This window comes from Mastigoproctus giganteus, chromosome 9, assembly GCF_048544385.1.
Source record: "Mastigoproctus giganteus isolate SK-2022 chromosome 9, ASM4854438v1, whole genome shotgun sequence".
Classification (NCBI taxonomy): domain Eukaryota; kingdom Metazoa; phylum Arthropoda; class Arachnida; order Uropygi; family Thelyphonidae; genus Mastigoproctus; species Mastigoproctus giganteus.
The window spans coordinates 119788742-119805739 of record NC_143583.1 but is presented as its reverse complement, the minus strand read 5'-3'; the positions used below and the strand labels follow the sequence as shown (position 1 = coordinate 119805739).

The following is a 16998-nucleotide window of genomic DNA, read 5'->3' as shown; positions in this document are numbered from 1 at the left end:
GATGAAGGGTCGCTACTGATAATCAGATTAAGAGTACAGCTTTCTCTTGTTGGCTAAACATGCTGGTAGAAAATAATGATCCAATAAACTCACGAAAGTCATTCTACATGTGAGTGACCAACTCACCAGGTTCAGTCGATATCCGGAAAGTCAGTCTCTCATTATACAACATTCTTATTTACTGGCTCACTCTACATGGCTGTACAATTGTTCAATTATACTCATCAGAATCACTTTGGCTTATAACGTACCAAACTGATTCTACATTGCACTGTGCGCTGGGTCACCCATATACAGTGCATATGCAATGGACAGTGCACTGTCCATTGCATGTAATGCCTTACATTTTATGTGCTTCTTAACTAAGAGCAATACCCCCCCCCCCACACACACACTTCTGACTTGTCTGGATTTCCTGTACACATTGTATTCTCTATATATATATATATATATATATATATATATATATATTCAAATTCTGAATCCCTTATATCTGAGTGACACTGTGTCTCTGATATCCCCAAAATGTCTGCATTTGATGACTTGATCAGTACTTCAAATTTATTTACTGTACTCCTAGCATTAGTGTACATATATGTACCTGTTTTCACTCTTAGTAAATCCTAGCACAGTCCGTGTATTTTCTTTTTCCACAAAGACTTCCAGAAGCTCTTGAAATCCCCAACACCTTGCTTTCCAGGCTGTAGCAAATATTGGGAATTGGATCAGAGAACATGCTGCTAGATCTATTGCAGCATCAGTGACTGATGGAATATGCACATATATGGGTGACCCATCGATATAGAGCAAGCTACTGTCATGTAAGAATTTTTCAATTAATTAAACTCTACAATCTTGCAGTTGTTTTTCCACAAAGTGTGATGGCTGTTGAAATCTCCTAAAATAGAGTAAGGTGTTGGTACCTGTGTTGCAAAGCTGTTGGAGATCATTATAGTGTGTTATAATTGGGCAGTATATACAAAGGACAGATTGCGATGTACATCCCTACAGAAATCTGGATAACTACAGCCCTATGTATAAGTTGAGTGCCACCTGTTTGGTGGGTATGAGCAGATTAACAAGAATCTGCTCATATGTTATCTTTTATTATGTACAAATATGCTATCTTTTTTTTAAAAAAAAAGTTAGCATATTTGTGCACTCTTCAGATATTGGCTAGTTTTAAATAAGTCTCTTGCAGACAAAGAGGTAACAGCACATACTGAAATATGAGGTCACAAATATCACTGATTGGCATGAAAATCATGGCTATTATTTGGCCATTGACTATTATTTACTTCTGTATCTGCTTACTTCTTGTGCCTCAGGACTGCTTCCAAAGGGATGGCCTTATATTTGTTGTGTTTTGTTCTGTCTTTGTTTGGGAACATCGTTTTTTTGCTATCCATGTCCTTTTCAACAAATATTTCAAGTACATTATCATCTAATGGGGTTTTCTCTGTCTAAATCCATTTTATTGCACAGGGTTTATGTGAACTGATATTTCGAGTTTCCTTACTCCCTTTGAGAAGTAGAAGTTTAAAGCAGTACTCAGATTGGTGTGCTTATATTTTGACTCTTTGTTGACAGAGGCCAGTAGTATTTTTGCATGATTTGAAAAAACATTCACTTGGAGGTATTATTAAGCTTTGTGTTTCAACTGATTGGTATTTGCAGGGCATATTTGAACAAGTTGGTAAGTGCATCATTTTGCTTCCTGGTATGTGACATCATGTTCCATTTTTTATTTTTGAATTGCTTTCTCATTTTTCCAGCAACTGCATATGCTGGAGCAGGCAGGGTAACTCTTTTAGCACTTGGGGTATTTCATCTGGGATGCTTTAAGGGATGTAGGTATTCAAAGTGATTATTAAGTTCCAAGCAACGAATGAGCTTGACCTCCTAACCTTGACAACTCCTTGTTCTGACAGCTCATTCAGCATCTCATCTTTGGAAACATCCAGGAAGTCCTAGTTTCTGATTACTCCTTTCAAGGTATTTAGGGATTTATGGGGGGGGTACCATCAACTGGAACCCCTCCAAAGCAGGCAACTTTCATTAGGCATTCAGGATATCATGGATTTGCATTTTTGTCATTGAAAAGCTGCAGTAAATTTGAAGTTCATTTTAGTTATTCTTTTAACTCTGCATTTATCTGGAAGTAAGTAAAATAAATTTGCTTGTTTTATTAGTATTTAATAAGAAATATATACAATATATAATTATTTATGTAATTGGTTCCTTAAAACTGTTACTGGGTTTGGAGAGTCTTTAAACTATCTATATAGATTTGGAGCTGAAGGATAAAAAAAGTTTGAGAAGTACTGCTCCATGGCATGGCCAGTAATGTTATTTTGAAATTGAAATGCAAAGAACATACAAGAACAGTAGGTTTATCTCCTACTGCACATGCATATCACACATTTTCTGATAGAAACCTTTTAATAAATTCTGGTTTAAAGATGTCTGACTGCAAAACAATTATTATTATTTCATTAACCTTCATATACAGTCTTTAATAAACTTATCTCAAGAAAGAAATATGGGATCAGTGGCTTACCTTGCTTCATTAGAGGCAAACTCATGAACTACTTCATGCACAAGCTCTTCGGTTATATGTTTAGCTGAATTAAAGATTTGTTTTCTACTTTCAAATAATCTTTGTTTAACTTGTTCCACATCTGTTTTTTCATTTGATATAACTTCCTGACAAAGGTCACTATACAAAAATATTTTCAATTTATCAACAGTTATAACAATAGCCCAGATGTTTAGGCACAAAGCATTATAAAAAAAAAAAGCAAGCGAGCAAAATAAGAAATTCGTAATAGTTCTAAAAACTCCAAAAAAGGTATTTGTAGCTTTATTTAATTTTAAATTTCAGGAGAATATTTTTAGCTTTATTTAATATTAAACTGATCATTATAGACACAAAATACAGCACTCTTAATTAAGAATGCTATCTTACTCTCACAGCCTTTTCAACAACTTGATTTTCAGCTTTCCTTCAACAACTTTTTTGTAATGAGCTTTATTTTCTGTCTTAGCAGAAAATGGTCTATCACATTTTCTCAGCACACTACATATAGTATGGGGCAAGGTAAATTTCAATCATTTCACCAAAGTCACATCCCTTTCCTCAAGTGATGTGATGTCATGACATCTGGCTTAAAATGTGGGGTGTTCAGTGGCAACTAAGGTCGTGTTGCACCCAGAGAGAGAGAGAGAGAGAGAGAGAGAGAGAGAGAGAGATATTATTATCTATCAGCAACAGTGAAGAATTCATAATGTATTGAGGATGCATCCTCTTTATTCAAACTGATGACAATGTCTTTCACCTTGTCAAAATTTTTTGCATAGCTTAAAAGCAGAGTAAAGCTTAGTTTTTACAGCACAGATTCATGCCCTCCCCCCCCACACTTAGCCAGAACTGATTGAAGTTAGGGAGCAATTTCCTTTAGCACATGAAGATGTGATGGAGCTTTAACAAAAATTTATTGACACTGAACACCAATATATTAAGCAATAAACTACATAATTCTTGGGCAATTCTGTGAAATGTATGTGCTGATATGGTTTGTTTGTTTGTTTGTTGTTTGGTTTTTAGGACCATTAGCAACTAAGGCCATATTGCTCCGGAATATGCGGTGGTCATTCCCGTGACCTTTCCGCATCCTCCGTATTTGGTGGTGATAGGCTCGAACCCTGGTCTAATCAAGATGCGTGTGCTACGCACTGCTGCTGATATGGTCACAGTTTCAATGACTACATTCTATCACTAGTAATATATCTTCCTACAGAATCAGTTGTTTCATTAATTGAAACTCAAATGGTTTTACTATATCAATTTGTGTATTTTTCCTTGCAATATGGCCTTAGTTGCTAATGCTCCTAAAAACCAAATAACAGTATTTTTCCCAAAAGACACAAATGCAAGCATGCAGAAATTTCATTGGTGCCTGCATTCACCAATGAAAGCTTGGCATGAATTAAACAAAAACTAAGAATGCTCGCTACAGAATCAGTAGAACAAAACATAATCAGTAGTTGCAAAACACATATTTGTAGCATGTCTTCTTGTCAGCTGTCTTCCCAGCTACAGCTGCTTTGTGTTTAGAACAAAATACTACTTATAGGAACTGACTATTTTTTAACAAACTTTAGCCCCTGGTTTAGAAGAAATACTCACTTTTGGCATGGTTTTTGTTGTTAAAACAGAAAACAAATGACTGCTAAAGTAAAAAAGGTGCTAGACAACAAATGGCTGAGCCAGCTTGACATTGCTCATGCACAAGAGTTATTATGCGATATGAAATAACAGTAAATGAGAGAAAACCATGGGTAAAAAGTTTACTGGTACTTTTCACACTTATCAATATTAATGACAGCAATCATGAGAAATATAAGGATAGCTTTTCTATTTCCCATCTATTATTTACATTATTAAAAACTTTTGCTTTCCAAAATCTTTGAAAATAAATGGAAAAATCAGTTTAATGATCAAGCAAAACAGTAATTCTCAATAAATATATTGAATTAATCAGAAACAAGAACTTTTGTGTTTATGGCAACATCTACATTCCAAACTAAACAACTTCAAGGTATGCATTATTGCATGCAGGTGACATATTCTTAGGAATGGTTTTCAAAATCTGCAAAGATTTTTAGGCTAATGCAAACTAGAGGAATTTTTAGAACAGAAAACTATGCTGTTTGGTGTGAAAAGAATAAAATGCACAAATTCATAGTTAAAAATATCTGTGCTCCTATTTGGAAGTGAGCAGATATTTATAACGCTATACATCTGTGTAGAATTACATGTAAAAAGAAAGAAAGAAAAAAAAAAAAAAACTTGCTTTTATTCACTTTTTTAATTTTTAGTATTTTTTCTTAATTTGCATTGTATCCTTAACATTATTCGAGTTTCAAGTTCTCAAACAGATGTGTGTTCTAATCATTCTTAAATAAAATTTTGTTTTCAGTGGCCAGAGGAGTATACAACTTCAATGCAGCTTATATACCAACACAACAGTTAACAATGGGTTATGAATTTTTTTGTTGCAGTGTATTGTGTTAATATTGCAATGGGCTTACCCAGTGGTGAGCTATAGTGGGCTCGCAAGAGCCCATTGTTATTATTTTTTTTAAATTTGCCAGCCCATTGTTGAGACGATCATTTATTTTAAAAATTATACAAAATGGTCACAGTAACCGAATATGTGTGTGATTCTGAAATTTTGCACTGTATTCAAAATCCTGACTGCAATTATTGAATATCCAGAGCCGAAACAACGGTGGGGCAAGGGGACGCCTTCCCAGCATTTTAAAATTGCTTCATCTTTGATTTAATTAGTTGGACCTCTGTTTAACGAACTTCTTTATAGCAAATTTTTTTTATTCCCCCTTGGTAATTACATTTAAAATAGTTTCTGTTGAACGAAGAAAATTTCCATGTAACGAACGGATTAGGAGAGACAACTTTGTATGCACTGTTCTCACCTCTGGCCTTTAGGTAATTTAGATAATCAGAAAGTGCAAATTAAGGGTGAAAGGGATTATCGTTTCACAATGTTAGTGGTGTCTGTAAAACCTACGCAGTCACATACTGAGAAGTCGCGCTAGTCAATATGCTTTCCATAGTCAGTCAGAGGATTAAGAAGATTCCGACACGGATAATAGCCTCTGGTCAACCTATGTTGTGGTTCTCCTTTACTCGGACAAACGGGCATATGTTTTTCGGAGAAGTGAGTGATCCACACCTTCCAGTTAATTTCTCCTGTCTATGTTTACATGGTCACAGTAACTGAATATGTGTGTGATTTCGACATTTTGCACTGTATTCAAAGAACTAGTGATAGTAGCAATGTAGAGGGGGGGGGATCGAGGCAACTAAGATATATAAACTTTACGAAGATAAAATGTTAGCAGATTTTGAAACTTTGTCGAGCCTTTCACTGTGTAGAAAATGTTCTAAAATATAATGGCATAAAGGCAATAATTAAAAAAAAAACTATATCACCAATCTCCAAAAAACTAGCGCAAATTAAGGATGATTGCTAAAGAACTTGATGTGGAAACTATAAAGATCAGTCGTGTGTTCAGGCCACGATGAGCAGCTTTTAGCTTGCGGACAGCAATTGTGGGTTGGAGGAATTCCCGCTTTGTGCAAACATTTTGAATCAGAAGTTAAATATTCTGGATTATTAAATCAACCTTTAAATTTGGAATTTCTTAACAATTTAGCAGTAATGATCAACATCCTGCAGGAGCTCTCTTACCTTTCAGAAGCTTTACAGAATCACAATGGTAAAAGCATATAAATTAATTATTCGAACTATCAGTGCTATTGCTAATTTGAAAAATTCTGAAGCTAAAATTCAGAACATGTTGAAGTGGAAAGAATTTGAAGGAATCAAAATCGAAAATAAAAAAAATTGCTTCGTGACAAGTTATTAAATGCATTGTGTTATCCTTCAATGATAAGTTATTAATGCAACAGGGCAATTTTAAATTAAATAAAGAAAATAACGATACCATTGAAAGAAATTTCGCCTCGGTGACAAGAGGGTGAAAACCGAATAAGAAATTTGTTTTCTGATAAAATATGAAATAAAAATTAATGATTTTAGAGATTTTGTCGAAGACAGTTTATCTTTAAAATTGAGTGAAATTACCTTTTCAATTAAGAAAGCCAGAAAATATCTTTGAAACCATTGCGATTAGCAGTGCTGAAGCTGAGTGAGCTTTCTGCGTAATGAATAATATTGTGACAATTAAGCACATGGCAGATTATGATGACCATACATTTAAATGGAAAACCATTGCTACAATTTGATCTGGATTGTTACGTCAAATCATTCTTCTGTACTCATCGCTCAGCTATTGAGCAAAGCAGAAGATTGACAACAAATATTAACAAAGAAGTAAATTGGCAATTTTTAGAATAAATTTTTGTTGAATATTTGTGAAATATTTTTTTTTTCATGTAATCTATGGTTTTTGTGTACTTTTTCTAGTGTTTGTTTTTTATGTAATATTTGTTTTTATATTGTGGAATGTTTTGTGATAGTTTTTATGTTATTTGTGATATTTTCATGTTATGTTTTATTCTCAATATTAAAATTTTATCATGAAAAAATGTATCCATCAGTGGTGTAGCTACCATGTAGGCATGCAAGGCAATTGCCTCCGGGCCTGGCGTCTTTGGCTGTCTCCTGTTTTTGCAATTTTCATTAATTAAGTAGGAACCCGAACATGCTCTTTGCCTCTGGGCCAGAAATAGGATAGCTACGCTACTGGTATCCATTATCTTTCCCTAGTTGTTAAAAAAAAAAAAAGACGAATAAAAAAGTTGCGCATTGAGCACACACAGTAGATGGTTTATGCGAAACATCCTTCGCGTTTCTTTTAGGTATTTTGATTTGTATATATCGATTACGAAATAAAAGGGCTTTCTTATTGTAAATATTTTATTGATCATTCACAGATTTTCATAATTTCTGGAAGACAAGATACAATGGATTTATGATAACTAAAGTAAGAGATGTATACTTGCGAGTGCAACATATCTAAATAGCTCTGTAAAATAGCACTGATTGATGTACCGATCTTGTAGATGAAGCAACATAAGCAGCTGTTAGGGGCACCTAACAATGGAATGTAATGAAAATGCGAGACGAAAAAAGAAATTGTTGACAAATACAGTAAATCCCCGCTATTCGCGGTCGCCGATTTAATATATAATGAAACCTAAAAAAAAAAAAAAAAAAAAATGTGAATTTTAAAGCGCCGTGAATATTTTCTGCCATAAAAAAACATGGGTGTGGCTAAAATTATCTTTCCCGGTCAAAACAGCGCTCAGTGGGTGGGGGGGAGAGGGGTAACAAAACCGCGAGCGTGGATGTTCCTTGCTAATCCTTGTTCAGTATGTGTTATGCGCTTGTCATGGAAGGTTTCGTCGTTTGCTTTTAATTTATACACGTATAAATTGAATAAATTTATCAATTTATAAATTAATATGCTTACAAAAGTGATAAATCTACCATTTTGCAGTGTAAAACAGACTTTTTCAAGTGTGTTAACGAAAGAAAGTGACTTTATTGTGGACAAGTTCTTTCTAACCCGTACAAAAATATGGCTACGAATAACAAGGGCAATGTGAAACGATCAAAGAAGGTGATGACATTAGTGAACAAAATTGAATTATTAGACAAAATTTCTAATGGTGAAAGTGTCTTCTCAGTGGCAAAACATTATAAAATCAATGAGTCAACGGTACGATAAATCAAAAAATCGGAAGAAAAATCCGCCGTAGTGTCCGTGAAAACGAGCTAATTGCTTAAAAAATTTGCTCTGTAACTCGTGATATTAAATTAGAAAAAAATGGAAAAGGCTTTAAATCTGTGGATAGAAGACCGAACTCAAAATAAAATTCCCTTAAGTTTATTCATCATTCGTGAAAAGGCAAAACTACTTTATCAACGCTTTAGCGAAACTGGTAAAAGCACTGGCGGGATAAGTTTTTTAGTTAGCAAAGGCGCTGGTTTGAAAGATTTGTTTGAAATTTCTAATAAATATTACATTTAATATTAAATTGTTTCTTATTTTCATTTCGATTACCTTATGCTTGCATTTCACTATGTACTGTCTATGTACATAGTCATATTATGAAGGTACATATAATACATACATAGACAAAATTTTAGACTAGTTTTTCTTATATATTTCATACTTTGGAACCGAACCCCTTTATTACTATGGGAACCATAACTCAGTATTCGCGTTTTCGGTATTTGCGGCATTTCTCAGGAACGTAACCCCCGTGAATAGCAAGGGTTTACTGTATTTGTATTGTTGCAATCATACTTACTGCAGTAGTAACTTCAAGAAGCATGATTGCGACGTCATAGTATTCAAAAATTCTAAAAAGTTAGAACTCCAGACACTGTCATATCCAGTTATCATCGTAAGGCGAAGCATGACGACCAGGTTTTTAAGTTTTTTTTTTATATAGACCTAGGAACGTTTTACACATTCACTTATACGCATGGTTAAGGGGGTAATAAGTCATATCTGTCCACCCCCCTAAATCTGCCACTGACTCAAGATATCATACCAGTCATGAAAAATGCGTCACGTGTTCTAATCACACTACTAGTAGTGCGAGCGTGCGAAGCCCCTCTAGTAGAAGCTGCAGATGACGTCATTTCTGTGACCGATCAAATTTACTCAGTAGAAAGTCGGAAAAACTGCAAGCCCATTGTTAAAATATTCACAGCTCACCACTGGGCTTACCTATGTTCACTTATGTTACTGCTCACCTACATTAGTTAGTACCCTCACTAGAAACATGCCAGAAATATTACATTTCTGTAATATCAGGAGTCACATCAGAGTGTTATATTTAAATTAAACAGTTTATGCATTTCTTGCAAATGATTATAGATCAGCATTATAAAAATTTATATATGGGTGAACCAGGATCTGCAACAAAGAGAAAAATAGGAAAATCTGTATATAGTCAAGATAAGAAAATTAAATTCAACATTACTAAACATTTTTATAAAGAAGCATCTCAGCACAAATTTGATTTCAACAGGGTAAACAATCCAGGATTTTTATATTTATGATAAAATAGAAGCCACACCTACATTAAACCCAGCAATAAACATAAAATAAATTTTGATTGACAAAGAGAAAATTTAAGAAAAATTCTTCACGTGATGATATTTTTCTTTTGGAAGATATCTCAAAACAATAAAAGTTTAATGGAAAGAAATGCCATCATACTTAAAAGGATAAAGAATTTATGAGAAATGGAACAAAGAAGAAATCAAGAGACATACTGTTTATACTGTGAAACCTGGATCAACAGTAATTTGACATGCAGAAAATGCAGTTCAGAAGAAACAATTAGTTGTTTTAGTAATGATAAAAATGATTATTACAAAAAAAAAAAAAAAGTTTTGTTACTAATAATATTAAATATTATGTTTTCAACAGATAAGTACTATTAAAATTTGTAGTTTTTCTTTTCATATTGTATATTATATATTTGAATATTTTAAAATATTACCTATAGCATAGGCTGAACAAAAATAGGTGTTTTATAAGCATTTAGAAGAAGTATTTCTTGAAATATTTTTTATTATGAAATAAGGTTTACGGTTAATAAAATTCATAATTAAAGTGAATCATCTATTTTATAATTCCAGAAAGTTTTATTACATATATTTAAATTCAAGTGCAGCCACTGGCTTTTGCGACATCAGCAAAAAAAGAAAAAAAAAAAAAAAAACACAAAACAAATTCAGCTGAGCACTGAATTTCCCAAACTGTTTGCCTTAACCTATTTTAATGCCTTAAAAGAATTAATGTGATATTATTGTTACATGAACAGTTATTAGTGTATTTAGTATATACAAATATGTAATAACAATATAAAATTATCAGTATGTAATTATAGCCACATTCTAAATAAAAATGCTTACAAACTTTTAATATAAAGTAGTACAAATATACCTCTTGGCATTTTATTTAATAACACTTCATTATAACAACATTTGAAAATTACCATCAATGTTGAGTTTGTAGTAGTAGTAGTAATGGAGGCATATGATGCAGGAAAGCAAGTGCATGAGCTTATGTAGCCTCAACAACAACAGCAACAAAAAAAAAAAAACAATTTCACACATCCATTCCCTCTAAACGTTTGTCTAGTTCCTCCTTGAATTTATTTAAGCTATCAACTTCCACAATGAGAAATGGAAGTTTGTTCCAGCAATTAACCACCCGCTGGCTAAAGGCAAATTTCCGCACATATATTCTACAACCGTCTCTACTAAATTTGAATTTATGCCACCCCAAGTTCATAATCTGAGCAAGCGGAAGAATCCCATCAGAATTCAGCATGCTCAACCCATCCAAGGCCTTATACACCTTAATCAGATCACTATGCAGGTGCCTAGTCTCCGGCCACTGCAATTTGCAGAACTAAAGTCTTTCTTGGTAAAAGGACCCCGTCGTTCCCCTCATCCATCTTGTTGCCTTTCTCTGTACATGCTCAAGCAACTCTACACCCTTCCTAAAATGAAGCCTCCAGATCTGTATGCAGTACTCACGATGTGGTCTGACCATTACCTTATACAAAGGGATAACTTTGTATAAGTTAAACATATGGGAAACAGTAGTCCTTGAGGTTGTCACGGACATTCTCTCAGATATGCCAGACAAGCTGTACTTGCTACCTGGGAGTCTAAAATGCTGATGCAACTGATATTCAGGTGACACTCAAGTCAAGTGGGCCCAATTTCGGCGAACTCCTGACGGTCTGTGACAGCCAAATCCTCTGCTTGCACCTTCACGATGGTGGGACTGTTAGTAATCCTGGGTATAACCTCCATGCACAAGTACATGGTGGGTGACCACCCAGGTGTGAACCAACGTAAGCAGGGGTCGAGGTGTGGCGCCCACACCACATGGAGGAACGCCGTCCCTCTATGTTACCAGGCAGTACTAGGTGGTAGATGACTCTCATCAACCGGTGAAATACCACCACTTTGCTTATTGGAGGCTTGACGTGGTGGAACCCATGTTTAGTCTCTAGAGCTAAGTTCCGGTCAACCCTTCCCTATCTCTTCCATCACGCAGTATGATCGATGACTTTTGAGGTTATGATGAACGTCGTGGCAAGATCCAATATTCCTTACATTTCGAGGGTACAGCTCTAAAACGGTGTTCGCAGGCCGGCCGCTAGTTAGTACACCGGACCGAACCTATTGGTAACTCTCTAGGAGACTTCCGGATCAGCTAGTGTATAATTTTGCTACATTTACTCTGCCAGATAGTGACTGGAGGGAGTCCGAGTAGTGTGTATGCAGGAGGCATTGTTGAGGCCACGTTATGTCAAGGATCTGGGTATATTCTTACCACGTGTACGCCATATCCAAAAATTTCATTACTTCACACAGCATGTCCCACCCACTTTTTCTTACTATTGAATACACCATGAATTGTCAAACTAATAGAGCAAGCTTATCTGCGAAAAGATCTAAACCTCCCAAGCACTTCCTAATTCATTTCACAAATATACGTGGTCTCAATTCTAATCTCAATGATGTCCATTTCCACTTGCAGTCTGCCAAACCCCATGTACTTTTTCTGACAGAATCTCAGTTATCGGTTGATTCAACTACTGCTCATCTCAGATGCCCAAATTATTCGCTGTATGATTCCTTTCGCCTCAAAGGTGGTACTTGTGCATATGTCCGTTTTGATATTCCCTGTCAGAGACTTGGCAATTTGGAATCTCCTCTCTTTGATCTTCTCTGGCTTAAAATCTCTCTACCTCATTGTCTCAAATTCATCTGTTGTCTCTACCGTTCTCCCAACTCCACTAATCACTTGGAGCTCTTTGACTTCCTCTCTTTGCAACTTGACTTTCTCCAGTCCAACTTTCCTAACAGTGAGGTAATTTTCCTTGGTGATTTTAATGTTCACAACTCCAGCTGGCTTCCGTTTTCTAGTCACACCAACCCAGCAAGTCAAGATGCTGAGGCTTTTGCAATTACTAATGACCTCACACAGATTTTCATTTACCTACAAGAATACCAGACAATCCTAGTCATACAGCCAATATGCTTGATTTTTTTCTTACAAACAACCCTTCTAAGTACACGGTCAAACTGAGAGGTCCTTTAGGCACTTCAGATCACAACTTGGTGATTGTCTCTTCTGAAATAGAACCTTTATCTCATGGCTATTCCCAACTTCATGCTGTTTGGCATTACAAGAATGCAAAATGGGATGACCTGCAAAACTTCTTTTCTTCTTTTCCTTGGTCGGATTACAGTTTCAAAACTTCTGATGATTTCCTTCTGCTTGGAAATTTGCTCATATCCAGCCAGTTCCTAAAAAGGGTGACAAATCCCTCCTGTCCAATTATCGTCCCATTGCAATTACTTCTACTCTATCTAAAGTAATGGAGAAATCAATTAACCACCAACGTTTGCTCAGATCGTGTCATTGAAATTATTCTTGCAGGAATGGAATCCTTTATCCCACACGGCACTTTAAAGTCTCGTCCTTTATCTAAACCTTGGTTTTCCAATAAATGTGCTAAGGCTGTCCAAGAGAAGAATGTTGCATATTGTAATTGGGTTGTTTCTAATTCTTCAGTTTCATTTTCTGCCTACACCAAAGCTCGCAACAATTGTAAAGCAGTTATTAATCAGTCCAAACTAGAGTTTGAACAGGCTAAGAGTAGAAAACTTGCTTCTTGCCCTAATGGTAGCTGAGCATTCTGGTCTCTTGCCAAAGCTATTGGCTGCAACTTTTGCCCATCTTTGCTTCCACCTCTGTCCAAACCAGAGGGTTCTGTTGTCACTTCAGCCAAGGATAAAGCTGACCTGCTAGCATCCCATTTTTCTTCCAGCTCATGTATTAATGATCTTGGCAAAACACCCCCCACCATTCCCAAAACGCTCCATTCAATGCCTCCTGTGGTCTTTCGTCAAAAGGATGTCAGAAGGATTTTGAAGAATCCTGATGCTAAGAAAGCTCCAGGTCCCGATGGTATTTCTCCACTTGTTTTCAAAACCTGTGCTCCTGAACTTACTCCTATTCTTTGCCGCCTTTTTTCACTTTCTTATTCCAAAGGTGTTTTCCTTCTGCTTGGAAATTTACTCATATCCAGCCAGTTCCTAAAAAAGGGTGACAAATCCCTCCCAACCAATTATCGTCCCATTGCAATTACTTCTACTCTTCCTAAAGTAATGGAGAAATCAATTAACCACCAACTCTTAAACTACCTAGAAACCTTCCGTCTGATCAACGATCGCCAGTATGGATTCTGTCAGTGTCGATCCACTGGTGATATCCTGGCTTATGTTACCCATTTATGGACTACTTCAATGGAAAGGTTCGGTGAAACACAAGTAGTTGCTCTTGACATCTCAAAGGCTTTTGATCGTGTTTGGCATAAAGGTCTTCTAAACAAGCTTGCATCTTATGGTTTGCCAACTGTTTTTAGTAATTGGTTATCCCGTTTTCTCTCTGATTTCTCACTGAGGGTGACGGTAGATGGCTCTCTGTCTTCTAACTTCTCCACTAAATGCCGGTGTACCCCAAGGTTCAGTTCTTTCCCTCACTCTTTTCCTCTTGTATATTAATGACCTTCTTCCATTGACTGGAAATCCTATTCATAGTTTTGCCGATGATAGCACATTGCATTCCACTTTCCATTTTGAGAAACCTTGTCCTGCTCAATCAGCTTCAACTTCTCGAAAATCGGCTACCAATTCTTTAAATGCCGATCTTCAGGTAATTCTCCAGGGGGGCAATGAAAACTTAGTTGATTTCAACCCTTCTAAAACTCAGTCTTGTCTTATTTCTCGCAAAAAGGATTCTTCTGCTCCTATGCTTATCTTTAATGACACTCCGATTTCTATGCAAAATAATATCTCTCTTTTGGGGATTACCCTGACTTCTAATCTCTCTTGGCACAAGCACATTACAAATACTGTTTCCTCTGCATCTAAAAAACTTAGTTTTCTCTTTTGCTCTCGGCGTTACTTTTCTTCCAAATAGCTGCTCACTCTGTATAAATCGCAAATCCGCCCTGCCATGGAATATTGTTCCCACATTTGGGGTGGTGCCCCCAAAACTTCTCTCAGGCTTCTTGATTCCATTCAGAAGAGGGCAGTTAGGTTAATTAATGACTCATCTCTAACAGAGTCTCTCCACTCGCTTTCTCATAGACGCACTGTTTCTGCTGCATGCCTCTTTTACAGATACTTCCATGGGCACTGTTCTTCTGAATTGGCTTCTATAATTCCTGCTCTCTCTTTCAAAACAGTCTGAACACATGCCACCACCAGCGGCACGTGTTCAGACTGTTTTGAAACGTGTTCAGACTGCACTTCAAACCCACAGAACCAACTTTTCATCTTCCTCTTTTATTCATTCAACTGCCGGTTTCTGGAACAACCTTCCTTCATACGTATTTCCTGAAAATTGCAATCTACAGAAGTTCAAGTCCAATGTCAACAAATATCTTCTTTCATCTTCTCAACCTCCAACCCAAGCACGGTACTAAGTACTATAGGTTCTAATACCTCTCGTGTTTGGGGTTCACATTAAAAAAAAAAGTAACCCCAGAGCAACATTTCAACTCTGTGGTACTACACTGACAGTGGTAGAGAATGAAAAGGACCTGGGGATAATTGTGCAGGCAGATATGAAGTTTTCTGAGCAGTGTAGACAGGCTGCCAGGGCAGGTCATGGGGTTTTGTCAATGATATATAGGAATTTTGCTAGCAGGGATAAGGAGGTGATTATTCCCTTGTATAAGGCAATGGTCAGGCCACACCTTGAGTACTGTATACAGGTCTGGAGGCCTCATTTCAAGAAGTATGTAGAGCTGCTGGAACGAGTATAGAGAAGGGCAACAAGATTTGTGAATGGAACAAAGGGTTTCTCTTACGAAGAAAGGCTTAAGTTTTGCAAATTACAGTGTCTGGAGACTAGGCACCAGCGAGGTGATCTGAGAGAGATGTATAAAGCCTTGAATGGTTTGAGCATGCTCAATGCCGATGGGATTCTTCCTCTTGCTCAGAATAATCACCTGAGAGGGCATAAATTCAAATTGAGGAAAGACAGATTTAGAATAGATGTGCAGCAATTTGCCTTTAGCCAGCGGGTAGTTGGTTGGTGGAACAGACTTCTATCCCTTGTTGTGGAAGTTGATAGCCTAAATAAATTTAAGGCTCAGCTGGACAGGTATTTCTAACGAACGGAGGGGTGAAATGGGAGTGGTTTTTTTTTTTTTTTTTTGGCTGATGCTGTATAAGCTTGCTTTATTGCATTATATGCCTCTACTAATGCAAATGCTAATAATCACCTCCTTTTCCCTACTAGCAAATTTCCTGTATATCACTGACAATACCCCATGACCTGCTCTGCCAGCCTATCTGCATTGCTCAGAAAACTTCTTATCTGACTGCACAATTACTCCCAGGGCTTTTTCATATTCTACCACCCTAAATATAGTACCGCACAGTTGGTACATTTCTCTGGGATTACTTCTATCCATATGCAGTACTTTGCATTTGTCAATGTTAAACTTCAGTTGCCACTTCTCAGTCCATCTGCCCAGATTTTCTAGATCCTGTTGCAGTAGCATACTGCCATTACTTTCATTAACAATAAAAATTGTGACATCGTTTAACTTGTTATAATGAGACCTTAAAAATTATTTCCAGACAGAAATATTAAAAAGTGCATACTTTTTAAAAGAAATGCTCTAAACTGATTAGAAATTTCAATGTGCCAAGCCAAGTAAAAATAAACTATTACTGAAGTAGAATTTACTAAGCAGAAGGGGAGAGCATATGCTGTGTTTACTTGTTCTATTTATTTGATTTTATTGATTTCAATTTAATGATCCATTCATAACAAGTCCAAAATACTCATGAATGGAATAAATAAGTAGCACGGAGGGAAATTAAGAAATCCATGGAGGAAATTATAAGCCTGGTTCTGGTTACAGAAATCAATAACTCCTTGGAATGCAAATTTTCACAAAGTTATCTACAATGAACTTTTTTCTATCTAAATACGTGTCCTCTTCTGTGCATTTGTGTCAGCTGAGAAAGAGTAAATATGCCATCAGCGCTGTTTACTCAACTCTTTACATTTCACTTAGTTTATCATGCAGTTGCCTAAATTTTAGATAGTGCAGTTTACAGGGCCCAGTCTTTCTTCATAAGAATATTCTTTGGTACCCCAACTAATCTTACTGTGCTTCACTGCACCCTTTACTGATAATCTATTACCTTCAAAAAAGTAGGTTTACAAACCTTGCATGCAATATTCCAATATACTGCCTAACATTGCCAATGGTATAATTATTTTTGTTCCTGCTGGTGAGGTTTTTGTATATCACTGACAGAAACTCATGGACTCTTCTGGTAGCCTGTTTGCATTTCTCAGAGAATTTCA

The 16998-nt window shown here is 36.2% G+C and overlaps 1 protein-coding gene across 1 annotated transcript in view; it reads right to left on the bottom strand.

Moving 5' to 3' along the window:
- Nucleotides 1-16998, bottom strand: part of xmas (RRM_XMAS2 and SAC3_GANP domain-containing protein xmas) — a 311404-nt gene that overhangs the window by 31883 nt on the left and 262523 nt on the right. The window contains exon 14 of the mRNA XM_090380957.1: nucleotides 2561-2719. Within this exon, the coding sequence (XP_090237083.1) occupies nucleotides 2561-2719 (159 nt within the window). The remainder of the gene's footprint in view (nucleotides 1-2560; nucleotides 2720-16998) is intronic.